This window comes from Pangasianodon hypophthalmus, chromosome 18, assembly GCF_027358585.1.
Source record: "Pangasianodon hypophthalmus isolate fPanHyp1 chromosome 18, fPanHyp1.pri, whole genome shotgun sequence".
Classification (NCBI taxonomy): domain Eukaryota; kingdom Metazoa; phylum Chordata; class Actinopteri; order Siluriformes; family Pangasiidae; genus Pangasianodon; species Pangasianodon hypophthalmus.
Window position 1 is genome coordinate 13,563,350 of NC_069727.1, and position 16,511 is coordinate 13,579,860.

The 16,511-nt window shown below is 40.0% G+C and overlaps 1 protein-coding gene across 5 annotated transcripts in view; it reads left to right on the forward strand.

Annotated features, from left to right (window-relative positions):
• Positions 1–16,511, forward strand: part of celsr1a (cadherin EGF LAG seven-pass G-type receptor 1a) — an 84,978-nt gene that overhangs the window by 61,405 nt on the left and 7,062 nt on the right. For all 5 annotated transcript variants that reach the window (XM_053241710.1, XM_053241708.1, XM_053241709.1 and 2 more), the window contains 18 exons: positions 228–413; positions 987–1,100; positions 1,294–1,468; positions 1,895–2,036; positions 5,565–5,685; positions 5,866–6,049; positions 6,487–6,588; positions 7,894–7,988; positions 8,307–8,516; positions 9,376–9,559; positions 9,710–9,853; positions 10,303–10,483; positions 11,341–11,508; positions 11,815–11,941; positions 13,105–13,305; positions 15,024–15,198; positions 16,008–16,120; positions 16,327–16,406. In XM_053241710.1, coding sequence (XP_053097685.1) covers positions 228–413; positions 987–1,100; positions 1,294–1,468; positions 1,895–2,036; positions 5,565–5,685; positions 5,866–6,049; positions 6,487–6,588; positions 7,894–7,988; positions 8,307–8,516; positions 9,376–9,559; positions 9,710–9,853; positions 10,303–10,483; positions 11,341–11,508; positions 11,815–11,941; positions 13,105–13,305; positions 15,024–15,198; positions 16,008–16,120; positions 16,327–16,406 — 2,702 coding nt within the window. The remainder of the gene's footprint in view (positions 1–227; positions 414–986; positions 1,101–1,293; positions 1,469–1,894; positions 2,037–5,564; positions 5,686–5,865; positions 6,050–6,486; positions 6,589–7,893; positions 7,989–8,306; positions 8,517–9,375; positions 9,560–9,709; positions 9,854–10,302; positions 10,484–11,340; positions 11,509–11,814; positions 11,942–13,104; positions 13,306–15,023; positions 15,199–16,007; positions 16,121–16,326; positions 16,407–16,511) is intronic.

A 16,511-nucleotide genomic window follows, 5' to 3' on the forward strand; every position in this document is an offset into this window, starting at 1 on the left:
CTGAATTTTGTTGGGTTTTGCAGTTTCCACACAATGGTAAGACTTTTCATGTCTTACTATATGTCTGAAAGGGTTGATTATCTTATTGTTGTTACAATAACTGCATGGAGGTACTGTGCGTTCAAAAAAAAGGTCCCGAAATCATTCCTCCTCCTCGAGCTGTCCAGCTCTTGTTTTCTAGTTGTATTGGAAATTTTTATGGTGTTTCTCTGCTTATTTTCCTGTAGGTGGTGAACAGGCAGGTGCAGATGGAGGTGCTGCTGGGGGAGCAGCGTGTGGCGCTGCTCGAGTTTCCCGAGGTCAGAGTGAATGACGGAGAGTGGCACCACCTTCTCGTGGAGATCACCAGCAGCAAAGAAGGCAAAGACACCAAGTACATGGCCCAAGTGTCTCTCGATTATGACATGTTTAAGGTGTGTGATGGTCTGAACAACCTTTTTACACCTCAGCATATGCATTGTATTTTAAATAAGGTAAATATAACTATCATACATCAACTACCAACTGGGGAGGATGAAGTCTAACACATGCTTCCTCAGAGACACTTAAAGCTAGCCAACTGTGTGTTTTCAAACTGCTGCTCATGCTGCATCACAGGGCAGTGTAACACACTTGGTGGAAAGCGCTATCTGTCCTCTTTTGCATACATGAGCTCACAGACGCCCATGATTGGCTAGTGCCATCCCTCCCACACAGCGAACACAGCCAATTTTGCTTTTGCTTTTTTTTATGGCTGTGGCATCATCAGTATTTGAACTCACAATCTCCCGATGATAGGGCAAACACTTTTCTGTTGCACCAGAATTTTTTCCCCGAATTTAAGTGAGATAAAATTTTGGCTATAGCTGCTGCATCTTTGTTTAGTTTTTTTTTTTATGGCTGTAGTTCCTAAAGCCTATGACAGGCAATAATAAAATGTTGCAGTAGTGCAGGTAGTTATAGTAAGTACTGTGATAAATGAGTAGTGCATGCTCTGTGTTCTGCAGAGGTCAGTGGAAATTGGAAACGAGCTCCCTGGACTGAAGATAAGGAGTCTGTACATCGGGGGCCTTCAGGGTGAAAACAGCAACGTGCTGCATGGCTTTCAGGGCTGCATACAGGTAAACATAGAAAAGATACTTTTAACCATGATTTGGTAAAGCCATTATATAGTGATATGGGTTAACTGTTGTTTGTAGTTTGTTTTTCTGACCTAGTGTCTACTGATCATTCTCTTATCCTCAAAAAGGGCCAGTGAAGCATGGAAATCTTATTGTATCTCTGTATGTGCGTGTGTGTGTGTGTGTGTTACAGGGTGTGAGGATGGGAGAGACCTCAACCAACACAGGCAACATCAACATGCAGCAAGGTTTGAAGATCCGTGTAGAGGAGGGCTGTGACCTGGCCGACCCCTGCGACTCCAACATCTGCCCTGAAAACAGCCACTGCATGGACGAGTGGAGTGCTCACACCTGTGTGTGTGACCCAGGTGAGCTGAACATACACACCTATATCTGAACATACACATCTACCTACATTTATAGCATTTAGCAGACACTCCTATCCAGAAAGACATACAAAATTGCATTAAAGGAGCTTCATGCTACTAGTAAAAGGCTATAGTCTAAGAATACCTAATGCCTAATAGGCTAAAGCCCTGTTACATAAGAGATAACGTGAGAGTTAATACAACAAAGAACAATACAAGTTGCTTTTTCTAATAAGCTATGTAGATTGTTGTGCATAACTCCACTAAGGAACAGATCATTACTAATCTTTAGAATTGAGAGTGTTTCAAAATTTGGGAATTTTGGGTGACTTTTATTTTCCCAGTAAAGGAGAATGCCATCTTTCTCTCCTTCTCTCTCTCTCTCTCTCTCTCTCTCTCTCTCTCTCTCTCTGTCTGTGTCTCCAGGCTTTTTTGGGAAAGAGTGCATGCACGCTTGCACGCTGAACCCGTGTGAGCACGTGTCCACCTGTATGCGGAAGCCCAGCTCGTCTCATGGCTACACATGCGAGTGCGGTCAGAACTACTACGGCCAGTACTGTGAGAACAAGTAAGAATAATAGGATAGGATGATTAATAGGATAAATGATTTCTCCTCTCGCTGACCTCACACTGACTCACTTCTTGTTATCAAGCCTGCACAGCCACTTTCAGTGTGAAACTTACAGTGGCTGCCAACTCATGTGAGTGCAGAATGACTACTTAGATTAATTTGTTTAATCAAGCTACAATCACACAGTTTAGCAGATTCCAAATTTCAGTCAGTGGCTCTTGTCAGTGCTTGCTGAAAATGCATACCTGATACCTGTAAGGCACATCAAGTCACTCAATATTGAGTGTATTCTAGTTTGTACATTTTACAACCGTGTATGTTGGTTCATCTGACATTCTCAGAGATTTCTTGCATTTGTAGGGTTGGCAGCATGACATAGTGTTTTCCTGCATTCATATTGAAAAGATGTGTCATTTACAACTTAGTGGAAATCCTCCTGCGGCCAGTACTGGAAGTGTGTGTGTGTTAATGATCCTGTGTGTCATTGTCCTGGCTCTTCTCCATACAGCAAAGTACAGTAAAACACGCCTGTACAAGCTACCCTATTGTCTTTCATATTCTCAGATTTTTAAGCGGCATTCCCAGACCTACAAATCAACTCCATAATTATTGGCACCCCTTAGGGGTTGGGAGTGTGTTAACTGTCTATGTATTTTTACGTGACTTACCTGAATTGTGTGGGTCAACATCCTTTTGTTTCTTTTCTGTTAAAAGTTCTTTGTTTTTCTCCATGGTGATAGATAACACAGAGATTTTACAAGTTTGCCACGTCATATTTCTACCCCAGCAAAAATGGTAAAAGGTAACTACAGAGTTGCTGGAGACTTGCATTTCTGTTCATTATTGTATGGGGTGCCAATAATAATTTTGCCATGTTTTTGAGAGAAAATTCAACTTTGGTTGGTATGTTTCTCCAGTTGCTTGAATATTTAAAATTATTGTATGTATATTGTATGTATGTATATTTTTTGCCCATTCTTTTGAAGGGTGCTTGTAAGTTTGGAATAGGGTGTACATTATTAAATGCCCTAATTCTAGGACCTTTTTTCCACTCTTCTGGGCAGTGCACTATAAATCTTTTGCCTTGACTCATAAACCTAGGAAGTGGTGCTGGGCAAGCTCAGTTGGTAGAACATGAGACTCTTAATCATCAAGGGTTGTGGGTTTAAGCCCCACTCTCGGTGCCAGTCCCAAGCCCAGATAAAATGGGAGTGCTGCGTCAGGAAGGGCATCCAGCGTAAAACCTGTGCCAAATCAAATATGCAGATCATAAACCAGATTTCCACAATAGAGACGGACGATCCGCTGTAGCGTCCCCTAACGGGAGCAGCCAAAAGAAGAACAACTCACGAACCTATTAACTGCATTGAATAATCTGCTAATAATGCTCCCAAATGACTTGGACAGTCTCTAGCTCTCAGAAATAAATTTCACTAAGGATAAATCTGTGAGATTCTATTCTGATTCATTAAGCACATGTCAGAATTGAAACTCTGGCCATTTTTGCTTCCGTATTAGGAGATGCAGGAGCCTGGATGGTCCTAAACTAAAGCTCCGGCAGATTAGAAATTTATGAGCTTTTCTCTGTGGGTGGGTTTGGCCCTGCTGCCAGCTTGAGCTAAAGCAGTGGGTGCAAGGATGACTTGAATAAACCAAGCACAGTCTGTGCAGTATTCATTTACTTAATGAGTGTATAAACTGTCACAAGCTGACCACCAACACTCAGTGTGGCTGTGTGTGTTCTTTCCTCACAGGTTTTTACTTCTGTAGTTATACTACCTTGCAAAGGTTACTCCTAACCTAACCATTCTAACACAACTTTTGTAAAGTAGCACACATAATCCAGCTTGTTATGGTATTCAGGTACATCTAAAACCCAATGCATTTGTTTAGTTTGCACTCAGAACTGGATTAAGTTTGGAATGAGATCTTTACTAACAGATTTGCACTCATATGTTAGTGTGCAGTCACATTATATGTCATTAACTAAAGCTTTTACTTCACACTATGTGACATTTATAATCCTTGTGTGAAAAAAAACTGGTCATTATACTCTCTAACTGTCTTTGATACTCAGGCTCCTGGCTCAACTCAATACCTCTGTCTTCCACTGAGAAGCTGAACTGTAGCCGTGAATACCTGTCTGCTATTTATCTTTATCTGATTCCGGTATTTACCTTTCTCACGCTGCCAGTTTTAATTGGTTATTGATGTGGTTGTTGAGTTCATTAACGCACTGAGTTCTAGCAGTCCAGTAAGTAGCCCTAGTTGAAGTACTGTTGTCTTATCTGAATTAAGTAGGAGGACGTTACTCAGAATCCAGTGTCTGTTGTCACATTTTAGCTCAATATTAATAAACTGATATCTGCCATCTGGTTTTGCCGAAACTTATATAGCTGTGTGCAATCAGCATAGCAACGGAAGCTAGTACCGTGTTTGGTAAATATTTTTATACAGAGGTAGCATATAAAAGGAAGAAAGAAGTGGGCCTAGAACAGAGCCTTGTGAAACACCTAACTTTGTTATGTGATGCCTATGCAAGAATAAGCTTAGTGTTTAGTGTTGGCTTTTAAATAAATGGTTAAATAACTGCTAGTTTAAAAGATATAGGTACATAGCCTATGCTAAGCCATGACTGCTACATACTGTGGGTGTTTGTGCTTCAGCCAGTGGTCTTAATCCTAGTTACCTTCTGCCACAGCACCAAATAAAAAAATCTGAAATAATTTTTGTTGTCTTCTATTAGGGTGGAGAGATAGGGCGTTTCTGTATTTAAGAAGCCTCTTCTTCTATGCAGTTTGGAAGTCTACCAGTTTAGTTTGACATCATTTACATTTTAACTTTGGAGTGGTGTGAGTGGGATCATTTTACCCTGGTGCAAACTGTTCTGCTGTAGTATTTTTATTTTCACTGGGGCAACATTATCTGTTATGAAGTGAAACACTGGCTACGTTTACACGCACATCAATATTCCGATATTAATTGGAATTTGGCAGTATTCTAATTAGTATTGGGTCATGTAAACACCGTGATCTGATTGCCTGATTCAGATTAAGACAATATTCTGATTCCCACCCCTGTAATATGCCCAAATTCTGATTCCCACCCCTGTAATATGCCTGTTTTAATCAGAAATTTGTTGCATGTAAACGCCTTATGCAGAAAATCCACTGAAAGGAGACATATGCGCATGCTCAGTCTGCAAGGAATTGTGAGTGCTAACAGATGCTTAGCTGTAGGCTAGGTATTTAGGAATGGCAACTCAGGCATACTTACAACAAACATGTATACAGGAATATTCCAATGCCAGTACGCATATAAACATCGTATTCGGAATATGGCTGCAACCCAAATGTAGAGCTTAAATGGAATTTGATGTGCATGCAAACATAGCCATTGACTCTAAGGAATCAGTCACTCTATCGAGTTCTGTGGACCACACATGCAGTCTGATTACGAATTGTGGATCAAGGTATAAGTCATGGATTGATGAGTTTATATTAATACAAATATCTGCTCCATCAGGGTGGAGAAACCGTGTCCCAAAGGCTGGTGGGGAAGCCCCATGTGTGGCCCCTGCAACTGTGACGTCAACAAAGGCTTTAACCCAGACTGCAACAAGACCACTGGAGAGTGTCGCTGCAAGGTACACAGATCTCACCACATGCTAACAGGGCTCAAAACTGACTACCTATACTTTTAAATACTCTTTCACAATGTATTCTAGACTGTGGTTTTTGTTTTCAGAACGTGCTGTAGCTGTCCAGTTGTGAAAATTGTACCTCTGGGTTTACGAAGTGTTTTCATATCACTACTTCCCTCACAGGATAACTACTACCGCCCCAAAGACAGTGACACCTGTTACCCATGTGACTGCTTCTTCCCTGGCGCTAGCTCCCGAACCTGTGACCCGCAGACCGGCCAGTGCCCGTGCAAGGCTGGTGTGATTGGGCGACAGTGCAACCGATGTGATAACCCCTTTGCAGAAGTGACCAACACCGGCTGTGAGGGTGTGTACTTACAACATGGCTCTTTATCTCTTTTCACCTGCAGTAATTCAAAATAATGAAAGCTTATCTATAATTCAGTATCTATCATCTGTATATCAGCTTACTGCTGGTGTCAGAACATGATATTTTATAGCATTTAATACCACCGAGCTTAAAATGGAAAGCTAATTAAAAGTTCATGTAACAAACGGGTTACTTGTATTACATTTGGATGGTGCTTATAGATTATTTAAACAACATTTTAGTCTCAGTTATTAGCTTCATAATGAAATCATCTTTGTTTTAATGATTATTACATAATACCTGCCGTGTAATGTCGTGTAATAGGATCACTACAATAATAAGCAATTAAATGAACGAAGCTTAGATGTGCCAAACTGCATTTATGTGAATGTGAAAGGTTCACTGTCTCTTTGTGTCCTGTGTCTGTACTGCAGTTGTTTACGACGGCTGCCCCAAGGCCTTCGATGCTGGAATCTGGTGGCCAAGAACCAATTTTGGCCGTCCAGTTGCTATGAACTGTCCCAAGGGATCTACTGGTGAGTTCTGCAGGCTTGTTCTACAAGAATCAGGGTGCTGGATATCAAAATCCACTTTCACACACACATACACTGGCACTTTTATGACACATATACATATACATATACACAAGGGCTGTCAGAACAAAATCCACTGTTCTACTGCTACAAATACTTTGACCGTAAGTCTATTGAAATAAAGTTCCTAAGGTCTTTGGCCAAATGATGCTTCTTGCTTAAATTGAGAAAGGTAGTTTGAATAAATGCATGTTTTTAAGTATAAATATAATAATCAAACAAAGTATGTGTTCTAAACGTGTTATGTGTATGTGCTGAATTTACAAAAGGTACTTTACTGGAGTTGGAATATTTTCTGTTGCTCACTCTCATATTGTTTTTATTTTATTTATTTTTTGTTTTTATAGGGTAATATTCTTCACTGTCATGTTATACTCTATGTAGTAAGCATATATATATATATATATATATATATATATATATATATATATATATATATATATATATATATATACATATATAAAATATAAATATATAATTTAGGTTTAATATAAAAAAAATACATGCAAAATAATTAAGTATATGTATTTTAAAGGCATTTGACAGCCTGTATAATACACATACAGACAAATGACTCAACAGTTTTAATGCTGACTACTCAGCTACGCAGATTTTCAGATTTTTTTTCCCACACATTTTCTGTGATACTTCTTCTTTGTGAATTGTCTAGCTGTTGTGTTTTGGTTTTCAGACAGACTTGCATTAAGCAACACATTCTGCTCAAATTCTTGGATTAATGAATTGGTTGCTGTGGATTTTTGCCCCTCTGCTTTTCCTTTCTCCTCTGTGCTGTTTTCTTTTGCTTTGCCTTTTCAGCTGAACCTTCACACCCACTCAGGCCTTTATTCTTTTCACTGGCCGGCTAAACGCATGTTAACGAGGCATTTGAAGGGATCCATTAGCTAAACATGCCTTATTATAAGGAAAATATTGGCAAGCCTGACACAGAGTCACATTCTCTATTGAAGCAGTGAATGATCTCTATGGTTGAAAGTCTAGGCCAGGACAACTGCCCTGGATTTTCCTGTGAAGAAGACCACACAAGGAATATTGGCAGTTATGCACCAGAAAAGCAATGACCTGATAACTTTTAGGCTGCCTCTGGGGTTTTCATTGTTTGCAGCCTGTTAGTTGGTTAGACTGTTGGTCTATTCATGGAACAAAATGTTGTTACAGTGACACGATTGTGCTGGAGAATGTTTTATTAGGTTTTTGAAATGTGTATTGTAATCTGTGTATTTGATCAAGGCACGGCTGTGAGACACTGCAGCGATGAGAAAGGCTGGCTTCCTCCTGAGCTCTTCAACTGCACCACCATCACTTTCTCCCAGCTGAAGAAACTGGTACTATTTTGACATATTTAGCACTTGTTAGAAAATGTTAGAAATGCTAAAAAGTTTCATAATCAGACTGAGCTTAGAACTGTCCCGGCACGGCCTAATATTCGCAAGTGAGCACACTTGATTGACATCCTTCTTCTACTTAGCCACTTAATCAGAAGCTTACTGGACCGTGCAACAGGGAAGAATCAAGATTAGTCAAACCTACATGTATAAACCTATAGAGTTATAGAAATGTAACAGCTTTTACTTGCAAGTTTACTTTCACTTGCATGTTTGCTCAGACCACCACTTTTTTCTCTAACTCTTCTTGTTCTCCAGAATGACGAGATGCGTCGGAACGAGTCCAGAATGGATGGACAGAAGTCTAAGGACATTGCTCTCATGCTCCATAATGCTACTAGCCAGACTGAATCGTTCTATGGCAACGATGTGAAGACGGCCTTCCAGCTGCTCTCCCGTGTTCTGCAGTACGAGAACCAACAGCAGGGCTTTGACCTCGCAGCTATGCGTGACGCCAACTTCAACGAGGTTACACTCCACATTAGCTATATCTCAGTGAAATTCAGTTTTCTTTGTTGGCGCTTTAAAACTTTACTCTGTAGTATATCTCTATGATAATGAAACTTATCAAATGAGAGTGCCGTTTTACGCATTACATTAGTGGCGTTAGCACATACCGTGTGTGGTTAATGGTTATATGCCTCAACAAGCTGGGATTGAACATTTATAAATCCTGTTTGACCTGTTCCTCTGCAGAGTCTGTGAAATAGTTCAGTCAGTGTAAGTCAGTGAATTATGATGCATGTGACATGCCATGCCATGCAGCATTTAGAGAAAAAAGACCTGGTTATATATCTGAATCCCAAGCGAAACCTCGCTGACTCAGCACTAGCGTTAGAGTTATGCATATCACATTGAACTAAGTGGCTAGACGGGGTAGTATATTTATGTTTGCAAATTTGCAGATTGAGCTTATGGCCAGAATAATGACTAACATTTTAGTCACCATTATTGCTTATCATTGCTCAGTATTAAAATCATAATTATTTTTACAATTCTGTAGGGAATTTGTATTGTACTTTATCATTTTAACTCACATTGCACATTATTCACTCACGTGTACAAGTCTGTGAATAAAAATAAGGCTCTGTGGTCATATTAACTGAGTTTATGGTTTACATGTTAAATATAAATACAGATGGATAGGGAGCTAGCTATGTCGCAGATACTGCCACTACAGTATGCAGTGATGTAGCTTTAGCTAAACTTCTCGATATCACAGTTGATATTCCTGGATTGCATACGCTTTGAGAAAAAAATCTGTAATTGTAATAAAATTAGTTCTTTATGTTCTTAAGTTGTAATCTGCATGTGTGGAATGTTACAGAACATCGTAAAGGCGGGCAGTGCCATCTTGGACCCCAGCAATAAGGAGCACTGGGATCACATCCAGAGGACAGAGGGAGGGACAGCACACCTGCTCAGTAATTTTGAGGATTATGCCACCACTGTGGCTCGCAACATGAGGAAGACCTACCTGAAACCCTTCATCATCGTAACAGACAATATGAGTGAGTCATGTCGCTGACATAAATAAAACACCTTATGACCAGAAATTTATGATAACTCCGTACTGTTGTTAATTGTTCAGATGTTTGTGTTAAATATAACATGCTTGTATTTTTTTTTTTAATAATGATTGTCTTTCTTCACTCCTGAAGTTATGGCAGTGGATTATCTGGACTTTTCCACTCCGGATGATGTAAAGATGCCTCCTTTCCAAAAGATTAAAGAGGAATATCCCAAAGACCTGCAGTCCTCAGTCCTGTTTCCGGAGTTTACCATCAAATCCTCTCAGAACAAGGGTAAACACTCGCATGCAGCATGCAACTGGATTATCACTGCTATCATTAAATGTGCCTTACTAGTACAAAGTACTAATATTTTTTATTGAAGTGTTCTGGTTTTTCCTATTTTCTTTTAATCTTTGTATTTGCTTAAACTTGATTTTAATGTTCTTAATAATTAACTAATATTGTAATAGCAATCTTCAGAGCACATTGAATTACCTTGTCGATTTGGCTAGTGCATTTACATGTTATATTCTTAGACTAAACTGTCAATACATTTAATAACTGTCATTTTTATGGCGACATTGGATATTTCATTGAAAGTAAGGCAAATAGTTTCAGCTTTTTATATTTGTAAAGATAAAAAATATATAGATTATCAAATCATAAGTGTTATTCATTTTCCCCATTATGTGAGATAGAATTATTATACCCGTTGTGATGTGCTGCATTTTTCTCTGCAGTCGTTCCAACTGACGAGCCAGCATCTCAAACCCAGTCTGCTGAGGAAGACCATACTCAGGCAGAGAGGAGGAAGAGGGAAGCTGAAGGCCCTCCTCAGTTCCCTGTGGCTGCTGTTATCGTGTACCGAACACTGGGGCAGCTGCTGCCTGAGCGCTATGACCCTGATCGACGCAGCCTCAGGTACCCTACCAGCCTATCATTAAATTTAATTCAGTAGAATTAAAAAAGAATGACTAAGTGAATTTTTAAGTCAAAACATTTGGGAAAGGAGACATCTCTATTTGCCTGTCAATCAAGTCATCTATCAGATTAGAAAGCTCTTTCTTTTAGACTAGTATTCAGTATTACTTTTGTATATACATGGGTGTTATTTTGGATGGACCACTGAAAGGAGGGCCTGTATTTATTTTGCATTAATTTGACACTGACACCTTTATCTTAATTATCATTGCCAATTCAATATGAAACTTATGTTAAAAAATTTGCAATAGGCAATAATAGAAGCACCAAGGTGAATAAAGGCAGAAGTAATGTGAATGAATGAAATTAGCCCTTTATCCTAATCAGTATAAAGAGTAAGGAATTGATAAAATAACCATATATACATTAATATCCATGCAATATTTAATCAGGGTTTTTGCATTTAAGAATTTGGATCTTTTTTTTTTGTTAAAATCTTATTCTGCAGTTTACTGTCTATTGATCTGAGTTGCCTCTCTGTTGATTTGCACTGTCCAATAGCAAGACCGAGTGGCTGCTTTAGTTATTCAGTGAGCTGTACAGCTGGCCTATCAGAATCACACCTTATCACAGCATAAAACCTTCAGCGCAGTTAGATCAATTGTCTAATTACAACATGCCTTTCAGATGATATGCAAACTTCAGTGGTGGTTTGTTATCACGAGGAGGGCACATCCAAATATTTAGGACAGCTGGTATGCTACAGCTGTTCCTACTGATCCTGAACACTGTTTGGCCTGCAGCCAGAGATTGAGTGGGTCTATTTCAGGAATCAGCATTGCTCTCTTTCACTGTAGGCTTCCTAATCGGCCCATCATCAACACACCCATCATCAGCACTACAGTTCACAGTGAAGGCCAACCCCTGTCCATGCCACTGGAGCAGCCCATCACACTTGACTACACTCTGCTGGAGACAGAGGAGAGGTCCAAGCCAGTGTGTGTGTTCTGGAACCACTCCATCGCGTGAGTTCCTTTCACTTTCACCTGCGCACCCCTATCCATACACTCATACTTGTTCATGCATTGTGCACTTCCAGATTTCTCTATTTAGTGCTGTGATTTATAGTGATATTCTGATCACCAAAATTGTAGCCAAATTAAAACCTACCTTCTCAGCACAGTTTGTAACCTTTAATGAACATTATATAGGTGAGTATTATGGTCCACATTTAAGACAGCACAGTGTAGTTTAGCTTCCTCTGATAATGTAGCTTGCTGTGTACTAAACCAGTCTGGTATGATGTGTGTGTGTGTGTGTATGTGTTGTAGGATTGGAGGGACGGGAGGTTGGTCTTCTAAGGGCTGTGAGCTCACCTTCAGAAACAAAACCCATATCAGCTGCCAGTGCAACCATATGACCAGCTTCGCCGTGCTCATGGACATCTCCAAAAGAGAGGTAGGGCTCTCTCCATGAGCTAGTTTAGTGCTACTCTGCTGTTAGCATCAGTACAGTTTTCTGGTATTAGCCTGGTACTGACATTAATCATCCTGCATTCACACAGGAGGATGAATATTTAAAAGTGCAGTACATAAGAATGGTCCTTATTTTTTTCAAGATTAGGTCTATAAAGGTTAGGTGAGTTCAGCCAAGGATCTGGCCCATAGAGTGTCTATAAAATGACTGCCAGTAGGCACATCCAAACACAAGCAAGCATTCTAGACTGGAAGTCCATTTTCCAAATGGGTTTTCTTGGCAACTTAATACACTTTTGCCACGGCCATGACTTAAACCATTGTTCGTTTTTTTTTTAATCATTTTCTACATATCTTCCAGGTTATTTGTACAAGTAAGGAATAAAAAATCCACTATTACACCTTTAATGGGAGAGCACTAAACACGTGCTCAAGTGTAAACAAGTGCAAACACTCCTAATATTTTGCTCATTACTTCCAAGTCTCAAACTTTCCCATAAGAAATTTACCCTATCTCACAATTTCAAGGTTGTAGAGTTATGGAAATTTGTACAAGCAAAAAATCTACGAAAAGCTACACGCAACTAAGGATAAGCAACAAGGGCTCGTAGCTTTTCCTACCACTTCATTCACTGTGAAATTGTGGGCAGCATTTCTGTATGGCAGTATATGACATTGTGCATAAAAGCAGATTTAAAACCTTTAAAACCTTTTGAAATTGTTTAAAACCTTTAAACTTCTTCAATTTTATCTAAGTAATTATAACTATGCACAGATGGGTATCTCAAAGGATTAAAGATTAGAGAAAGAAGTGAAATTTTACCAGTTTCCTAAACTTAAGGTACAGGAGGAAAGGCATAGGATCTGCAGTAAACAGTGCACTGATACATCATGGGCTGTTTTCTGATCTGGAGTATTGATAGAAGAATGAAATATAAAAAATTCAGAGAAAGCACGTGTCCCTTGGCATTTAAAAAAATACCTAAAAAATAAATAAGCAAAACGCACACTCTGCTGGCACTTTTTTAGAGAAGAATCCTAGCTGAAATCATTTTAGTTCCTGCACACTATGTGTTAGACTTTTCTTCTCCCTTTCTTTCTGTAATTGTTCACCGCCTTGACCTCACATCCACCTCTTCCACCCAGCATGGAGATGTGTTGCCCCTGAAGATAGTCACGTATGCCACAGTGTCTGCCTCCTTGCTGGCTTTGCTGATCACCTTCATACTGCTGGCCATCCTGCGGAAGCTCCGCTCCAACCTGCACAGCATCCACAAGAACCTGGTGGCGGCGCTCTTCTTCTCCGAGCTCGTCTTTCTCATTGGCATCAACCAGACAGACAACCCAGTGAGGCCCTCTCTCTTTCCCCATTTTGAACTTAAATCTGCAAATACAGACTACTGCTGCTATTTTACACATTGTTTGTTTGAACATGAGATTATATAATATGAAGATTTGGGTGTGTATTTATGGATTTTTGATATGAAAAAACTTCCATTAATTGTTAGCCTTGTAGCCAGCACAAAACTAAAGAAGCAGATGTCAAATACCAAACATGTCTGATCGACTGCAAAGCGAATGCTTTTACTCTGCATATTTTGCTTAGATTGCGTTTTTGGAGGCCTGTTTCTTGCCGTCAAACTTAAGTAATTCCATCCCATAAGTCTTTAATTAGGAGCTGTGTGCAGTGAGGGGTTGGGCCAAGCTGATAACTGTTGACAAATGGCTGGAAATAACCTACGATAGGAAAAGGGTCTGTTTAGACTCGGGTGATTCACCACTGAACAGAGAGAGAGAGCCATTTCGTTGGTAGAGATACAATCCCTGTAATTATACATTATTTTAACACACACACACGCACGCACGTTGCTCATTCTGTTCGTACCTGGAAGGCGAGCTAGATTAAAGTATTCGAGCGATAGTGTTTGAGTTGTTGGCCTCAGGCTGTGGCAGTCTGTAAACTGGTGGGAGCTTAGACACCATGAAAAGGTTTAGAAATACCACAGGAATCTCTTTTGTTAGCTAGATTATGTCATGTGTACCAACTAATTCTTTGGCCAGGAATGCTCTGGTTTTTATTTGTGCCACAGTTCCCCTCTATATGAGCTATTTTTTTTCTATTATTATATTTATTCTATTCCCGGAGCACACCTAATTACAATCTTTTACTCTTCCATTTTTTCCAGGTATGTGCCTGTCTTTGTGTTCTGATAAACAGGTCTGTGTTTTTTTTAGGCAGTAAAGAGACAGAAGGCTACAGTTGTACAGTCAGTGTTAAGGAGCTCTCTCTGACGTCAACTTGTGGGCTTTAGCATGGAGACAAGCAGGGACTGGTGTCTGCTAGTGAAGCTACTTATAATATCTTATATAGACATACTGTATTATCTTGCTGTAAAAAATATCAGATATGCACATCCCACATACAGTTCTAGTTTTGTAAACAGTGTAATACTCACATGAGGAGCGCATAGGATTGTTCAGGTCTGATGAATATTCTTCATTGTATAAAATATCAGAAAACTGGTACTGTGCTTTTTCTATTGCCATCCGGTCCAGTACTAAATGTTCCACTTAAGATTCTGTTCAGGATCTGTTCATAACTGGCACCAAAAAGAACTGAAGGAACATGAGGGCGGAGCTAGCACCAGTGTTCAATTCTGATCGGTTATACAACAACCTGCATCACATTGTGTTGTTTTACTACTCAACCACCACAAAGGATCCCAGAAACAAACGATGAATGTCTCCAATGTCGAACTTAACAATGACTTCACTACATATAGTAAATGAAATGAGTTGATGGAAAATGAACTAGTTTCATGGGTCCTATTTGGCTTGATTCCAGTTGAATTGCTGTGTAAAAACACCTTGTGCACCTTCTGCAAGGGTAGTAAACAGGGAGTAGTAATAGCTGACAGCACATTTTGTTGCTGCTGTCCAAAAAACTTTGATTATTCAAATCACATAGCCTCTGCGTTGTGGAGCCTTACTAGCTACACCCCAAATGCCCTTGATGTGCCCCCTCTGACATTCCCTTCTCCTCTCTGTCTCTGTGCTGTGTGCAGTTTGTGTGTACAGTGATTGCAATCCTGCTGCACTTCTTCTACATGTGCACATTTGCCTGGATGTTTGTGGAAGGCCTGCATATTTACCGCATGCTCACAGAGATGCGCAACATCAACCACGGCCACATGCGCTTTTACTATGCCATCGGGTGGGGCATCCCTGCTATCATCACAGGTTAGTCTCACACACACACACACACACACACACACATTCATATACACAGATTATGTTGATCACCTATGGGAGATTTTGGACTGACATGTTAGACTGTGCTCTCTAACTCCATCATCAAAACACCAGCTGAGGGATTGCTTTTATAAGAATTGTATTCATCCCTCCAGTGCGGTTCCAGAGACTTGTAGAATCTATGCTGAGACACACTGAAGTTGTTCTGGAGGCTTGTGGTGGCCCAGCACCTTACTAAGACACTTCATGTTGTTTCTCCCTATAATTTGTCACTAGTTTGTGCATTGTAGCTATTCATTAGCTATATTATCACAGAAGAACGCCCATCTATGTAAGTACACTGTTGTTATGAACAAGTTGTCAGCCCCCTTGCAATGAATGTAGATACAAGACAGGTAAATAAACTGGTGTACATCTATAAACATACATACACAAACAGACATGTAAAAACACTTAACACAAACCACACCGCCATGAAGTCATGCTGGAACCTGTCTCTTCTTTGAAAAATCACTGTGATCCCTGTGGGAAAGAAGCTTCTCTCTCTCTCTATCTCTTTCTGTCTCTCTCTCACTCCTTCTTCTCTCTCTGTCTAGTTAGAACACCTCCTCTGAGGTGCTGGATCTATCAGGGTGTCACTTACCCCTCTGGCAGCTACTAAAAGCCAGAGCAAAAACAACTCTAGCACACACATAATAGAGGCCAGGCATGCTCTTCCTCAGCTCATAATCTGCTCCCTTTACATTTGAACCCGGCGTGCAATGTTTGTATAATCCACTATGTGTGTGTGTTTGCAGGTCTAGCTGTTGGGTTAGATCCCCAGGGCTATGGCAACCCAGATTTCTGCTGGCTGTCGGTCCATGACACACTGATCTGGAGCTTCGCCGGGCCCATCGCCGTTGTTGTGCTGGTCAGTGCATTGCAGCATAAAACACACACACAGGAAAATGTGTTGAATCATGTTTTTGTAAAGACTGAATTATGTGTATTCTTAGCATGTCATTTTGCTTTCATCAGCCATTTCTTTATTAAATATCATATTATATTTTTTAACTTGTAAAAAGTTATTATAAGTCTCATTGAATCCTCACACATTTGGCATAACCTGTGCCACAGGTGAACATAGTGATCTTCGTGCTGGCAGCCAAGGCATCATGTGGACGCAGGCGAAGAAGCTCCGAGAAGTCTGGAGCCATGTGAGTTACTTTATCCACACACTCAGACTCTGAGTTCCTGCAGGGCTTATAATATAATGGGATTCAGAGTTATATATTTATGTGTGTTTGTGTGTATGTGTGTGT